The sequence below is a fragment of the Sarcophilus harrisii genome, chromosome 2 (genome assembly GCF_902635505.1).
Source record: "Sarcophilus harrisii chromosome 2, mSarHar1.11, whole genome shotgun sequence".
Taxonomy (NCBI): domain Eukaryota; kingdom Metazoa; phylum Chordata; class Mammalia; order Dasyuromorphia; family Dasyuridae; genus Sarcophilus; species Sarcophilus harrisii.
In genome coordinates this window covers 522,794,966-522,811,779 of record NC_045427.1, presented here as the reverse complement: position 1 = coordinate 522,811,779, position 16,814 = coordinate 522,794,966, and the positions used below count along the sequence as shown (strand labels likewise).

The 16,814-nt window shown below is 32.2% G+C and overlaps 1 protein-coding gene across 1 annotated transcript in view; it reads left to right on the top strand.

Moving 5' to 3' along the window:
* The window catches only part of APH1B (aph-1 homolog B, gamma-secretase subunit), a 30,911-nt gene that overhangs the window by 5,809 nt on the left and 8,288 nt on the right, over window positions 1-16,814 (top strand). Inside the window, exons 3-4 of the mRNA XM_003755626.4 lie at window positions 4,609-4,682; window positions 7,511-7,633. Of these exons, the coding sequence (XP_003755674.1) occupies window positions 4,609-4,682; window positions 7,511-7,633 (197 nt within the window). The remainder of the gene's footprint in view (window positions 1-4,608; window positions 4,683-7,510; window positions 7,634-16,814) is intronic.

The window sequence follows — 16,814 nt, the reverse complement described above, 5'->3', positions numbered from 1 at the left end:
TTTGATAAAGTCTTCATTTCTAAAATATATAGAGAATTGACTCATTTGTAAGAATACAAGCCATTTTCCAATTGATAAATGATCAAAGGATATGAACAGACAATTTTAGATAAAAAATTGAGACCATTTCCAGTCATATGAAAACATGTTCTAAATCTATTGATCAGAGAAATGCAAATTAAGACAGCTCTTGAGGTACCACTGTGCACTTGTCAGATTGGCTAAATGGCAGAAAAAGATAATGATGAATGTTGGAGGGGATGGGAAAACTGGGACACTAATACATTGTTGGTGGAACTGTGAACAAATTCAATCATTCTGGAGAGTAATTTGGAACTATGCTCAAAAAGTTATCAAATTGTGCAAACCCTTTGATCCAGCAGTGTTACTACTGGGCCAATATCCCAAAGAGATCTTAAAGAAGGGAAAGGGACTTACATGTGCAAATATGTTTGTGGCAGCCCTTTTTGTAATGACAAGGAACTAGACACTGAGTGGATGCCCATTAGTTGGAGAATGGCTGAATAAGTTATGGTATATAAATGTTATGGAATATTATTGTTCTGTAAAAAATGATCAGCAGGATGATTTCTGAGAGGCCTGGAAAGAGTCACATGAACTGATGCTAAGTGAACATAATCAAGAGAGTGTTGTACACAGCAACAAGAATTTGCAATGATTAATTCTGATGGACATGGTTTTTTCAACAATGAAGTGATTCAGGCCAATTCCAATAGACTTATGATGAAGATAGCCATCTGCATCTAGAAAAAGGACTGTGGGGACTGAATGTGGATCACAACATAGTATTTTTTTTTAAATTGTTTGCTTTTTGTTTTCCTTTCTCATGTTTTTGATCTTTTTGTATGTGTGTGGGCAGCATGATAATTGTGGAAATATTTATAGAAGACTTACAGGTTTGACATAACTTGCATTACTTGCTGTCTAGAGCAGGAGTCAGGGGAAATGGAATGAGAAAAAATTTGGAACATAAGGTTTTGCAAGGATGAATATTGAAAACTAGCTTTACATATGTTTAGAAAATAAAAAGCTATTTTTAAAAAATGACATCATATGACAGTCTACCTTTTGGATTGACAGAAACATTAAATCTCAGCAGTGTTAACTGTCATAAATGTTAAGTATAGTGTGAAATCTTAAATTTAAAGAGCAAGGAATATAACAAAAAGAATAAAAGCAAAAAAAGGAATATAACTGATTTTTTTGATACTTTAAAATCAAGTTCCTACAGTGTTTTATTTATCTTATTGCCCTAGAAACAATAATAATGAAGTGCCCTTGGAACTGTAAGAACAGAAAACTCTTTATATATATAGAATTTTCAACATCCTTTTATTTGTATCATCCGAAGCATAGAAATGAATCTTCCTATGTCCTTTTTCACTTCTTTATTTGACCATTAGGCAGTATTAACATGATAAGAACATCTCTGAACAATTCATAAGACCTAAATTAAAAACCAACATACTTTTTGACTTGATAGATTTAAGAATTTTTTCTCTAGAAGAAAACTTTAAGTGTTCATTTTCTGGCTACAAAAGTTATTCATATGATACGATTTTTTTTTTTTTTTTTGCTCATACACTTTGTTAGATAGATTCATTAAGAATTTAGATAATTAAAGACAGTGCTAGTTATATATATATGCAAAAATGTACTGGAGAGTTCACCAATCACATAGCATTTAGCATTTAATAAATATTTTGTATTAGTTGAAGAGCCTTTAATGGTCTTGTTATGATGACTAAATAAATATGCTTAGATAGGAATATTGGGGTGTAAGTTATCTATAGTCACAGAGAAGTCCTTTGGGAAAATTTTAGTTGTTTCTTGCAATCCTTCTAGTAAGTTAATTATAATAGGAAATCACTCTTCCTTTTTTTAATTGCCATTATAGTTGAACTAATAATAATAGCTAACATTTATATAGCACTTAGAATGTGCACTATACTATGTGCTTTTGTTCCCTCAATAGTATTTTATTTCTCCAAATACATATAAAAATAGTTTCTAAGATTCATTTTGGTTAGATTTTTGTGTTCCAAATTTTTTCCTTTTCACTCCTTGCTCCCCAAGACAGCGAGCAATTTTATATAGATTAAATATGTATGATCCTTTTAAATATATTTTTCTATTTATCATTTTATAGAAAATAAATTAGGCCAAGAGGGGGAAAAATCGTAAGAAAGAAAATTGTGCTTTGTGCTTTTGCAAATATTAGCTCATGTTTAACTTCACAGCCACTCTGGTAAACAGATGTATTATTCCCATTTTACGGATAAGGAAAAGATAAAAGGGTTAAGTGACTTGTATAGTCATATAGCTAGTAAGCATCTGAGATCAGATTTGAACTTAGGTCTTCCTGACTCCGGTCCCAGCTCCCTACTCTACCACCTAGCAGTAGAATTGAATCTTTTTTTTTTTTTTTTTTTTTTTTTTTTTCCGTCCCATTGTGATTGAAAATCTTGGGACCTTGGGAACTCCTGATATTCATCAAAAGGAAGCTACAGCTATGGTACAGACCTAACTAATCCTGAAAATTAATTATTACCCTTTTCTATTTGTCCTTATAATTTAAATTTTAGTTAGAAGAGTAAAACACAAATAATTGAAATGTTAAATACGTATAATAAGTGTATAGAGAAATGAAAAATACTATGAAATCCTGGTTTAAAAAAATGTAAGGTCATAAAAAGAGATGACATTTAAACTGGATTAACATTCTATATGTAGTAATTTAGTACATTTAAGAAAGGAATTTCTTTTGCAACAAGTAATCTCAAATTTTAGGATTTAACATGTATTTATATTCAGTTTCAAAAGATTCATTTTTTCATCCCCACAATTTTGTCACCAATTCGGGATTCAACCTTTTCATTCTTTAGTAGGTAACCTTCATGAATTAATGTGGTCAAAAATGTTTAAAATCTAGTGTTCAGTCTTCTTTTTCTTATTGAGCCTATTAATGACAAAATTTAGCATCAGTTTATCATCACCTTCTGAGTGAAGCCTTTATATTTGGTATGACCATCCAGAGTTTGCCCTCTTCTGGCACAGCCTTTTAGAGTTCTTTGAAAAGGCTATAAATTGCACAGTAGGTACTAATCTACCTTAGTAGAAAGATTTTACTTACTGGGAATCCCATAAAAAATGGGGACTACAATGGAAACTTATTTGTTTCAAAGTCTGCTGAAATTAAGGTCATTTTTATGAGTACTCATTTAATTAAACTTGTTGAATGAATGTTTTGTGAGCAGATCATTACAGCTAGTCAACCCTAGTCAACCCATACCTGAACAAAATCCTTTCTGCAGCATAGTGTAATAAATGCCCTTTTAGACTGTTTGAAGATTTCCAGAGAGGATGATCCCATTATATACCTCCTGAGACAGTGGCTTTTACTTTTGATATCTTTGATTGTTAAGGGATTTTCCCTTATTTTAGGCCTCTTTGCAATTTCTACCCATGGTTTTTGGTGCTCTTAGAGCCAAATAGAAAGTGTTATCCTCCTTCCATGTAAAAACCCTTTAAATAATGTAAAATGCTATCATGTTTCCATCCCTTACAAATCTTCTCCCTTCAGTCTATCTTCATATGGTATGAAATCAAAACCTCACTGCTTTGATTATCCTACTTTATTTCGTTAACTCTTCAAGTTGTCATTGTCCTTTCTAAAATGTGATTGCCAGAATAGAACATGAGATTCTAGCTGTAATGTGACCAGAGCAGGCCTTTCTTAATGTACCCCCGGCTTTTACTAACTTTTTTGGCTATTGGATCATACTGAATTCATTGAGCCTCCAGAGTCCACTAAATGCAGACCTTTTTCAAGTGAACCAGTGTAGTCATGCATGTGCTTATAAAGAATTTTTTTCATTCAGATATCTGACAAGCATTAAAGGTATCATGCACTGAGGCACTATCAAGCGCTAAAGATTAAAAGACAAAAGTGACAGTCCCAGCCCTTAAGGAAACTTATATTCTGTCAAGTTGAAGTTCAAAAAATCTTTTTGTGCTGAATAGAAAAAAAGCATAAGAATTTCTGCACTGTCTTACAAAACAGTTGAAGAAACAGGACATACTTTTGCATAATGATACTAGATAATATTCAGAAAAGGAAAACACCAGTATTTACTATAGGAGACTGAAAAAACTTGCTAGAAGAGGCAGAATTCAATATGATGGGTCTTAGAGGATATAGAATTAGAATGGACAAAATATAAAGGGGAGAACATTACAGCAACAGACTATAGCTCATAAAGTCACAAGGATGGAAAAGTATTGTATGTGTGGGAGACAATGGGAGCCTGAGATTGGGCTGAATTCAAGGTTAAACTGAAATGAGTTTTCTGAATTAATCCTTGATTGATAGCTTTTCTCGTGCTTTAATATATTGTAAGTAAATCATAAAAGAATTGATAATTCTAGCCAGTTGAGTTATAATTAATTGATGGGTTTACTATATATTCACTTAAATATTGTAATTCATGACTTAGCACATAGGTTTATAAATCTAAATTTGAAATATGTTTCAGATTTTTCTGTTAGGTTTTCATTTTTAAAAAATTATACATGTATATATTTCAGAAAAGCAAATAAGGGTTTGATGACTATAAGCCAAGAGGAGACATCACCCATTTCTATAAGACAGCTGGCCTATGGTAAGTTAGAATTCAATCAAAAATTTGTGTATAATTTTATTTTCCAAAAATCTTACCGATATCTTTTGGCTTTATATAATTTATATTTTTCAACTTTCTCCCTTCATTCTCCCTTTCCTAGATAGCAATCCCTTATAACAAAGAATTAAAAAGGAGGGAAAAAAATCAAATAATTCAAGGTATCTTGAATTATTCTGAGAAGAGAGTATATTATAACAATGATGATGATTGTTAACATTTGTATGGTGTTTCAAGATGTATAAAACATTTGCCTAAAAACAACTCTGTAAACTAGATAATGCAATTCTTCAGTTTATAGATAAAGAAGCTCAATTTCAGAGTGCATTCACTTTAATCAAACCGTACTTTATTTTTCCCATCAACATTTTTTAATTCTTAAGTCTAATGTGTTACTCATTAGGTTTATTCTCCCAAATATTTTTATTATTCCATATCCAAAATATCTTTTATGTATTTTCTCATCACCCCTTAACTACTGTTTTAGATCCTTAATCAATGTTTACTTGAATTATGATAGAGAAGTAAGTTGGAAAAAAGAAGGCAATAAGAGAACTTTATGTTTGGGCTTCTCTAAAACCATTGCAAAACCAAAAACTTGAGCAAGTAATCAAAATAAAATTGCCCAGGGCTATTAGAACCCAAGGGCAACTTTAAAAGAGAAACTACCCAAAAAACCCCCAGCAAAAACACCAGAGTTAATACATCCATAAATGTGATTTCCAAACACCAGGATTATCCAGTCAAAAAGTATACTTCAAGCAACCAAGGAAAAACAAATCATATAGTAAGAAATCCTAACTGGAATTATATAGAATTACTGAACAAATATAAGAAAAGATTACAAGATTAATATCTCAAGGCAAAGGAAATTATTGTGCCAAGTTGAACTTAATACTAATCAGAAGAAAATCGAATTAATTGAAATTAACATAATTGAAAGCTGTTAGAATCTTTTGAACAAAAATGTAGGTGAGAATCTTAGGTAAATTAAGTTTTGAGTAGATTAAAAGGTCTAAACAATGATCAAATAGATCCTTAAAGAGAGAAACATCTTTTGTTCCTTCAGAAGTTCATGATCTCCAAAAGTCAGTAAGAATACAGACTTTCCTAGGGCTTGTTCTTTTTTTCAATATCCTTGGTATTGAAGGAGATATTTATTGTTTTTCACAATGGAGCACCACAAGGAAAGAATATATATGTCAAATTAATAAGCATATATTAATCACTTTCTATGTGCCATGCACTATGCTGGGGATACAAAGAAGTGGAAGGAATTAATCCTTGCACTCAGGGAGGTCTTAATCTAATGAGGAAGACAACTTGTAAATAACTATATACTCACAAGATCTAGAAAGGATAAGTTGGAGATAATGTCATAAAAAAGGCCCTAGAATTAAGGAGATTTGGAAAAAGTTTTTTGCATTTGCTATTTTAACTGGGTACTAAAGGACTTAATTGAAACTAGGAGACGAGGATAGGAAGAAGGGAATTGCAACCATTGGGACAGTCAGTGAAATTGCATACTTGAGAAATTAAGAAATTGTGGAATAACAAAGAAGTCAATATCACTAGATCACAGAATAGAGGAATCAAATTGAGGGAAGTAAAATAAAAAATTGGAAAGTAAGAAAGCACGAGGTTAGAAAAGGTTTTAAACCTGGCCATCCTCAGCAATGAGATGAACCAAATCAGTTCCAATGGAGCAGTAATGAACTGAACCAGCTACGCCCAGCGAAAGAATTCTGGGAGATGACTGAAAACCATTACATTGAACTCCCAATCCCTATATTTTTGCACACCTGCATTTTGGATTTCCTTCACAGGCTAATTGTACAATATTTCAGAGTCCGATTCTTTTTGTACAGCAAAATAGCAATTTGGTCATGTATATTTATTGTGTATCTAATTTATATTTTAATATATTTAACATCTACTGGTCATCCTGCCATCTGGGGGAGGGGGTGAGGGGAAGGAGGGGAAAAATTGGAACAAGAGGTTTGACAATTGTCAATGCTGTAAAGTTACCCATACATATAACCTGTAAATAAAAGGCTAATAAAAAAAAAAAAAAAAGAAAAGGTTTTAAAAGCCAAATAAGATTTTATATTTATCCCTAGAATTAATAAGATGCTACTAGCATTTATTGGGTAGGGTTAGGGAGGGGACATGGTCAGGTCTGTACTTGAGGAAGATGTATATTAAATATGCTTTTCCCCTTTGACATATTGTTCCTTTATAATTCTGTTGAAAATTTTGGTCTGGTTTTATATTGGTGTGGGTTTCTGAGATTCATGCTGAAGAAAATCCAATTGAATCACTTTGAAGAAATATTTATTGTATTTTCATTTATTTTGGTGTTTCCCAGTTACATTTTAATCTAGTTTGGCCTGTACTCAATTGTTCTTCATTCTCAAAGAGGACCAAAATGACATCACTATGTTAAAGTTGAGTTACAGTGTGTCTGACTGTGACTGATCAGTCCAGTGTGGGCTTAGAATAATGTCTGCCACAGGCCAAGTATAGGTTGTCGATGTGAACATTTGGGCTAGACTAAAATGTGTGCATTTTGCAGCATTCAGAAGTATTTTAGATTATGCATGGCCCTCATTCTAGTGTATACATAACATGTTGGATTTAGCCCAATCTCCTCATTTTTACGTGAGAAAACAGCTCAGAGAGTAAGTGACTTTCCCAAAATCTCATCCTAGAATTTGAACTCAAGTCCTCCACATTCCAAATACAGTAATCTTTTTTCTATACCATGATACCTTTGGTCACCAATTAACATCATATGTTTTTTCTTTCAGTGTCTGGCTTAGGTTTTGGAATTATGAGTGGAGTATTTTCCCTTGTTAATATCCTATCTGATTCCTTGGGACCGGGAATAGTAGGCATACATGGAGATCCTCCTCAGTTCTTCCTTGCATCAGGTATGTAGTTGATAAAGCTATTGATAATGAAGACTTTGTGTCTGTCTTCAAACATAATTCATAGATTTTAGCTATTTTAATCCTACACATTTTCTCTAAGACATTTTAGTCTCACAAAAAAAGCCAGTTTAGTGAGCTGGTGCTTACTCTGGGATGAGAACCGAAGACATTTTTCCCTCACTAGCTTGATAGCTAAAGTGATTAACATGAGAAAATGGCAACTTTATTTTAAATGTTTTCAAAATAGCTCACATAGACTTAGTCTGATATAGGTAGGAAAGGTAGCTGTGGAATAATAGCAACCAAGAGCTTATAGTTGGAGAGAAACAAGGGTTTAGAACCAGCAAAGGTGCTCATTAGGTTTCTGTTCTTTGTTAAATAATTTTAAACTTTGAACTTTAGTTGCCTATAAAATGATGATGATAATGATGCTCTGCTTTGTCTCCCACAAAGGATGTACTGAGCAAGACTTGCATAAAATTTTAAAGAACTATATAGATAAGAATTGTTTCTTTTATGCCAAATTAAGAACTTTGCTGTGTTTTTAATTTTGAAAGTAAAGATGGGCAGCACACTTCCTAAGTTTTCTTTAGTTTTTATTAATCTTCAGAATATTTCTTGAGTTATAGTTAGTTTGTTGTTTTTGATTTCTTTCTGACATCGATAATGGTGAGTACTGGTCAGAATTCTTCCCCCAGTCTTATAATATTGGGAGACAAAAGATTTACAGACATAAAACAGTGCAAAATAGTAGAAGACATGGGTTTAGATTCTAGCTCTGTTATTTACTACCTATGCTTGAGACCTTGGACAAATCATTTCCTCTTTCTGAGCCTCATTTTCCTCATCTACAAAGGGAAAGGGGTTGATCTTGTGATGAATCTTCCTGTTCTTTGTCCTGTGTTTGTGTGTCTTGAAATGAAGTAGAGAAGGATTATCAAATAAGTTATGCTTTAACTTTATTTTTCTTAATCTATTTTTATTAATGTTGTTTACTTTCATGTCATCATCATTATGAACAAAACAACCCCCCCAACACTCCCCCTACCTTAACCAACAATCCATTCCTTGTAAAAAGATTTAAGAGGAAAACTTTTAAAAGAAAGGCAGATCAGCAAGACTAACCAGCACTTTGACTGTATCTGATGATAGATTCAGATTTCTGTACCCTTAGTACCCATCTCTGCAAAGAAGGAATAGAGATGCATCTTTCAACTCTTTTAGATCTATGCTTGGCAGCTATATTTTCAATGTCACATCTTTTTCTAAATCCTTCAGAATCATTTATCATGGTATAATAATAGTTGATTACAATCATTGATCACATTGAAGCTGTTCCTCAATTTACTGGGCACCAATTTTGTTTATATTTCTTTGCTATCAGAAAAAATACTTTTGTGAATATTATATAGAATATGGAACCTTTTTAAAAAAAATTTCTTCTGTCTGTATTTTTCTTGAAGTATGTGCCTAATAGTACGATCTCTGTGTTAAAGAGTGTGAACATTTTAGCCACTTTCAAAATTCCTTCCAGAATGGTTTGAGCAGTTCAATTCCCAGCCTCAGTCATATTAGTAGTATACTTAATTTTTACAGCCTCTTTAACTATCTTGTCTCATCTCTAACAAATGATTGAATGAAAAGTGAAATCTCAGTTTTGTTTTCTTTTGCATTTTTCTTATTACATTATCTGGAGCATTATTTCATATGATTGTTATAATATTTGTCAAATCTCTTAGGAACGGTCTGGAGCATTATTTCATATGATTGTTAATATTTGGCAAATCTCTTAGGAATGGTTTATTCATGGCCTTTGATCATTTACCTATTAGAGAATGATTTGTGGCCTTGTATGTTTGATTAGACCCTTAGCAAAGATAAAAATTGCAGTGTTTTTTTCCCCCTGATTGAAATTTTCCCTTTTGATATCATCTATTGATTTTGTTTGTTGTCAGCCTTTTAATTTTATCCAATCAAATTATATTTATCCTTTTTATTATGTTAATCTCTTCTTTAGTTAAGAATTTTTTCCTTAGCTATATCTATAAAAGATAACTGATCTGATCTTTTTTAATGATATATCTCTTAAGTATTCAGGTCACATATATAATTTTAGCTTATTGTGATTTGTAAGCTTGGTTCTAAAAAAGAGTTGAAAAATGCACCTCTGTTTCTTCTTTGCAGAGATGAACATGGGGTACAGAATATTGCATCTATCATCAGATGATATAGCTGTTGCTCTAAACCTCACTAAACTTCTTTTTAGTTCTTGGCCATTAACAAATTTTTCCTCACTTTCTTCTTAAGCTCAAATAACTTGTTGCCCTTTTACTGACCAAATTATTCTCAAAATAGAGTTTTGTCATCCCTTAGAGAGAATAGCTAGTTTTATAAACATCAGATTTTTTTGTTTGGAGATTCCCTTCATCCATAAAAGCCATTTCAGTTTTAAATTACCTTATTCTATCACATTGTATTTTTGTCCGAATTTTGTTTACTATTCTGATACTGAATTATATCCGTAATATAAAAACATATGATGGACTATACATTTTATTCCCAATAAACTTAAGTTAATATAGCAATGTAAACTATTAAGACAAAAAAAAAAAACCCAACAAATTTTTCCTCAAATAATTTGTTCTTAAGTTTATTAAATACTGATTATTGAATTCATTTGTTTTTTGATATTCATGTGGTCTGTTCATCTTTGCATTCCTGCTATAAACCAAACTAAATCTAAGGGACAGGGGTTTTTGTGTATATTTCTGCAGTCAATTTGTTAGAATTTTATTCCAAATTTTTGTATCTGTATCATTACTAAGACTGGACTATAGTTCTCTTTCTTTTCTTGGTTTAGGTGTTAGGACTGGAATTGTCTCATTAAAAAAGTTTGATAAAATATTTTGTTTTATCAATTTTTCAGAATAATTTATATAGCATAAGTATTCATTGCTTTTTACATATTAGAGTTCACTTCCATATCCATCAGGACCAGATTTTTATCCCTTTTGGTAGTTCATTTGTTGTGATTTCGACTTATTCATCTTTTATTTTGGCAATTTGCTTTTCCTTCCTTGCTTTTTGAGCAGATTAGCTAAATGTTTATTGCTTTTCCAAGAACCAGGTTCTGTAAGATTCTCCCCCCCGCCCCCATTTATGTATTTCTTCTCTGACTTACAAGATTTCCTCTTTTATGTTTATTTTTACATCATTTGTTAATATTCGACTTTTAAAAGTGTATATTCAGTTAATGAATCTTATCTTCCTGTTATGATAAGTGTGTGTATTTTCAGAAATATGATATTTTCTCCTGGCTACATAGTATATTTATAGTTCTTTTTGGTCACTTGTTTTTTAATAGCCAGGTAGATTAGAAGAAAAAATTGTTTTTCTCCTTGCAGTTGCCTGCCAGTTTCCTAGAACTCAGTCTAGTCTATTAAAGGTGTTTTGTTTTATTTTTTCTTGGAATTATGAGTAACTATTTTGAAAAACTTTGACCCAGCCAATTAACACACTTTTCATTCCTGTTCAAACTTCCTGTGGCATCTCTTCTCATATTGAGTAAAGTTAAGAACGTTGCTCTTATTTCCCTGAAAAAAAATCAGACAATTCAAGGAAAGCTTCCTCATGCCCAGCTTCTCTCATATCACTCAAGTGCCTTCCCCCACTTTTTTCTCTTTTACTGATGTACATGAAGAAGGTGACCTTTCTTCTTCTACATGCCAAATGTCAAAAACCAAATGTGTAGAAGTAGAAAATGCTATTAAAATATTAAGCATAACCTCTTGATAAGCTTCTTTCCTCCAGAGAACATGAAATTGTGAACTAATTCAGTCCATTTCTTTTACTTTTTAATGTATTTAACTTTTGATATAGCTGTGGTTGCTGTTGCAAATATATAGATAACCAGAGAGGACCATTTAGTAATTTTTATTAAGAGAAAATTTTATTGTAGAAGTTAGTTGAGTTAGTATAACCTATGCTATTAATACTTTATTTTTGTGATAGTTCTGGTGGCACTGTACAAGAAATTATCTTGTTAGCAATCCACAATTAAATTTATTAACAAAATTAGGGACTTTAAAAAATTATAATTCGATGTTGATACTTTTTGTTTCTTTTTTTAATTATGGTTCACATATAGTACTAATTAGTACATATTACTTGTATTTTATTCACATGTAATAAATAATTAGAGCCTGGCTTATTGTCCCAATTTATAAACTAATTCAATATCCTCTTTTGATGGTTTCTTCAAATTTGTTGCCTTGGTAGTAGTAATCAATGGTTATGCTTTCTAACCATTTAAAAATTATTTTAATTTTTGCTGCCAAATGACACTTTTTTAATGAAATGTTAACTTTTTCTAATGCCAGGTTTTTTCACTAGATGGTGCTGACTTATTTCAGAAAGTCAAGCAGTTTTTTTCTTTTATCATTTTAAATCTTGCTTTTGAAAGATAGTACAAATATTTTTAAAGTGTACATTCATGATGATTTTAGAACTTATTTTAATCATCCTAATATTTAAGGCCAACTCTGAGTTATAGCAAATTCCTAAATTCATTTTCATCTTCTGTTATTAAAAATATATGTACAAAGAATGAAAGTACCACAACAGTTTCTTGATAGTTTGCAGGATTTAGGTGGACATCCCAGCTAAATGATGTTTCATCATCTGTAAGTAGAGGAAAAATGGAAGTAGAGGATATTAAATTTTGAAAAATAAATAACTTTTAACACATCTACTGACTCAAATTATTTCTTCTTGAAGCCTTGGTAAAGTAATATAGTAGTTTCAGTTAGATTTATTGGAATTGTTCTATGGACTAAACATATACTGCAATATAGTTTTTAGATTTTAAGGTCAGAAAAATGTTTTACTAATAGGTTGTTCGGAATTATATAGGAGTGTCAGTTTCTTCCCCATTTTATTGGTCATGTGTCTTTGAGTCTTATTCCATGGCAAAATGTTGTAGCTAGAACTTTGCAAATTAAATACAGAGCTCCTTTTAATTTATATTAATTTTTAACTGTGAGTAGTCCTAGAGTCAAACTTTAAAATTTTTATTGTATGCAATGTAGAGGATTCATTAATTTTAAATTTCATTTAATTGTTCTTTATAAAGATACTATCAATTTTAGCCATTTTTAAGCTCTCTGAACAATGTTTTTATTGTTGTTTGTTTTTTGGGGTTTTTTTGTATCATGGACCCCTTTGGCAGTGTAGGGAAACCTTTGGATACCTTGAGTATATAATGTTTTTGAGTGCATAAAATCAACTAATTATTTTGAAATAAAGATGTAATTTTTCCTACCTAAGCTTATGAACATCTTGGGATTATGGATTCCAGGTGAAGACTCTCTGGTCTGGGATAATAAATAAGTAAACATTTACTAAGTGTTGACAATGTGCTAGACACAATATTAATTCTAGAAGAGACAAAAGATAGCCCCTGCTCTCTAATAGCTTACAAATTCACAAGAGAGAAAGGATACAAATATATACAAAGCAAGCTATATACAGGATAAATAGATTTTTTTTCTTTTTTTTTCCTGAGGCAATTGGGGTTAAGTGACTTGCCCAGGGTCACACAGCTAGGAAGTGTAAAGTGTCTGAGGTCAGATTTCAACTCATGTCCTCCAGACTTCAGGGCTGGTGCTCTATTCCACTGCACCACCTAGCTGCCCTTAGAAAATAATTTGAGAGATTTGATTTAAGAAATAATTTAAAATTAAGAGAGTTTGGAAGAGGCTTCCCATAAAAAATGGGATTTTAATCAGGATTTAAAGGAAGCCAGGGATGCTATGAGGCATAGTTGAAGAAGAACATTCCACACATTGGAAGACAGCCAGAAAAAAATGCCCACAGTGTAGACATGGAATGTCTTGTTCACTGACCAAAAAAAGGTCAATTTCACTGGATTGAGGAGTATGTGGTGAAAAGTAAGAAGAGTGGAAAAGTAGGAGGGGGGTGGGTTAAGAAGGGCTTTCACCACAAAACAGGATTTTGTATTTGATCCTGGCAGCAATAGAGAGCCACTAGAATTTATTTTGTGTGTATGTGTCTCTGTGGTGTGTGTGTCTGAGTGTGAGTGTGTGTGTGTGTGTGTGTGTGAGTGAGAGAGAGAGGGAGGGAGGGGGACAGAGGGAGGGAGGGAGAGGCAGGCAGACAGACAGAGAGACATGGTCTGACCTTAGGAAAATTCTTTTGATAACCTAATGGAGGGCAGATTAAGTAGATAAAGACTTAAGGCAAATAGACTTGTCAACAGAGGAGTTGCACTAGAGAATTGCAATAGTCCATTCATGAAGTAATGAGGGCATGCACTAGAGAATACTCCTATGATATATTGTACTGTAGGTTTAAAGGTAGTTTTCATGAATAAGATTTTTGGCATTTGTTGATTGACTCTCAGTTATGACAGTTTTGAACTTTGTCAAACTGAGAGGGAAAGTTAATGCAAAACATGATAGAATCAAAATTTAAAATGATTAAAATATTGCAACAATCAATAAGGGACACATATATTAGAAAGAGAACTCGACCAGAACTAAAATGGCATGTCTTCAAATTCTCAGTTTCTTCATATGCAAAATGTGAGTTTGGACTTCTAGGTTTTACAGATTTCTTTTTAGTTCTGTTTTGGGTTTTGGAAGTTTTATGCCACTCCCAAGTGAAAATGTGTTATAATATTGGCTAACATTTTGTGGTAAATTTTAATAGAATAGATATTCTAATTGTCATCAGCAAAAATGTCTACATAACACATAAATATATTTTACAAAGAAATTGCTTAATTAAATCTCTTAGCCAGGTTTTGGCCCTTCGTTAGTCAAGGATGTCCAGCTATAATAGTACTTAAATTTCCTTCATCAGTGCAAGTCTCAACCCATTTGAGTCTGCCTGTCCTTTGCAACTAATTCTGTTCCAGATCCTCCTCTAAGTTACATCCATTATGCTAAATGTTTTCCTTGCTTTATTCTGACATCACAAGCCTATCAGTGGAATTCATGGACTATTCATTAGTTATCTTTTATTCTAGCTGTGTCACTAGCCCATCATCTTTTTTGTTCCAGACATTTTTTTAGTGCCATATTTTGCTCCTGTTTGCCTTCTTAATTACTTTTTTTGTGATGTGTTGCATTTTGCTCATACCTATTGCTCTCTGGATGATACTCATTTGTAATTCTTCAGAGATCCTGATTGTGTTATTATTTGCAACCATACAACAACTGTAGTAGGATATTAGTCCGACTATATTTTCTGATATAAATTTTCTTTTTTCTTTTGTATTTATTTACAGGATTTAGTACAGTGTTTAGCAATAATAAGCACTATGTGTATTGCAATCTTAGATTTGAAATGAACCTTTGAGTTCAATTTATTCTTCCCTTCTAGCATGAAGGGTAACAGTTTAATGGGAGGAAAAAAAACCATTAGATTTGGAGTCTGGGTTTACATATCAGCTTTTCTGCTACTTAGTACTTCTGCAGCCTTGAAGTTAAAACCATAAACCTTATAAATCCTATTCAGGAATCCTGACTACAAACTTCTTGGCAGATGTTTATCTAGATTAAACTTCTGAATGTCTGCTAATGAGAAGCTTACTCTGTTCTGTAAAGCAGCTCATTCCATTATTGAAACATTTTTAATTATATTAATTTTTTTTTTAATACTCAATCAAAATCTACTCCTTTATAACTTTGAACTTTTACCTAATTCTACCTTGTTGGGCAGTTCAAAATAAGTCATGCTCATGACATCCAGATATTTAAGGACAGTTATTATATCCTTGTTGAGGCTTCTTTTTTGCAAAACTATGCATTTCCATTTCCTTCAAACTTTTCTCCTAAGAAATAATTTCCAAACCACTCATCATAATGGTTATCCTCCGCTTCATGTTCTAATTCATTATTATCTATTCTAATGTGTGAATTCTGTAGTGAGCATAAAGCACCACATATATTTTGACCAATGTGGAGTTGCTTGCCCACCCAGTCATAAAACTCACTTGTGATTATAATGAAAATAATACATCTTACCCCCAAATTTTGTTCTTTAATTATTTTTTCAGGAAAAGGATTTAGAATGATTTTGTTCCCAGAAACTGGTAAACAGAAAGCAAGAGTATGAAATTTGACATTAATAAATTATACAGGGAAAATTAGGGATCAGTGAAACTTTTTTTTTCTTTTTTTGGAGAGGCAGTCAGGATTAAATGACTTGCTCATGGTCATATAGTTAATCAGTGTTTTAGACTAGATTAGAACTCAGGTCCTCCTATTCCAGGGCAGTGCTCTATGTACTATGCTACCTAGATGCCCCAGATCAATGCAGTCTTAAACTTCAGTTCATGTTCTCATGAACATGTGTGGCCTAGTGGCCCAGATTACAATCCATTCATATCTTTTTATCCCATGTAATTCTTGTTCATGTGCTTCTAAATAAGCCTTTATATGGAAAAATCTCAGTGTGCTGGAAGTCCTTTTAAAAAATGTTATGTGTGTAGCAATTTCATATTTTAGCTTTCAGTTCTTTCTCTTCTTTTTACATGATCTTTTTCTGATCATTTATTTTACTTAATGTCTTTTACTTTTACACTACTTTTTTACATGTAGGTTATGATTAGTAATATGTTGCAGCCTCTGTATGCCCATCATATATTATCATTTATTGCCCTTAGCCTACTATTTATTTTCTTGCTGAGGCAATTGGGGTTAAGTGACTTATCTAGGCTAAGGCAGTATGAAGTATCTGAGGCTGGATTTGAACTCAGGTCCTCTTGACTTCAGGGCTTTGATGCTCTATCTACTGTGCCATTTAGCTACCCCTAGTCTACTCAATTTAAATCCCATCTCTGCCATTTAACTACTTTTGTAACTTGCTTTAATCTCACTGAAACACAGATTCTTCACTTCCAAAATTAAAAAATTAGATAACCTCTTAAGGTGTTTTATGCCTACAATCTATCATCTTATGATCCTTTCCTGCTACCTCATCACTGTTGCTATACAAGTCTGGAGACCATTTTGTATTTTTGTTATGTCACCAAGAAGCCAACTTACTGGTGATAAGCTCCTCTGTATCATATAACCCTGAGTTGTTTTTTCCAGTTTGAAGTAACAATATTAAGAGGGACTGTGACAAACTAGAACACATGTAAAGAAAATTAGAA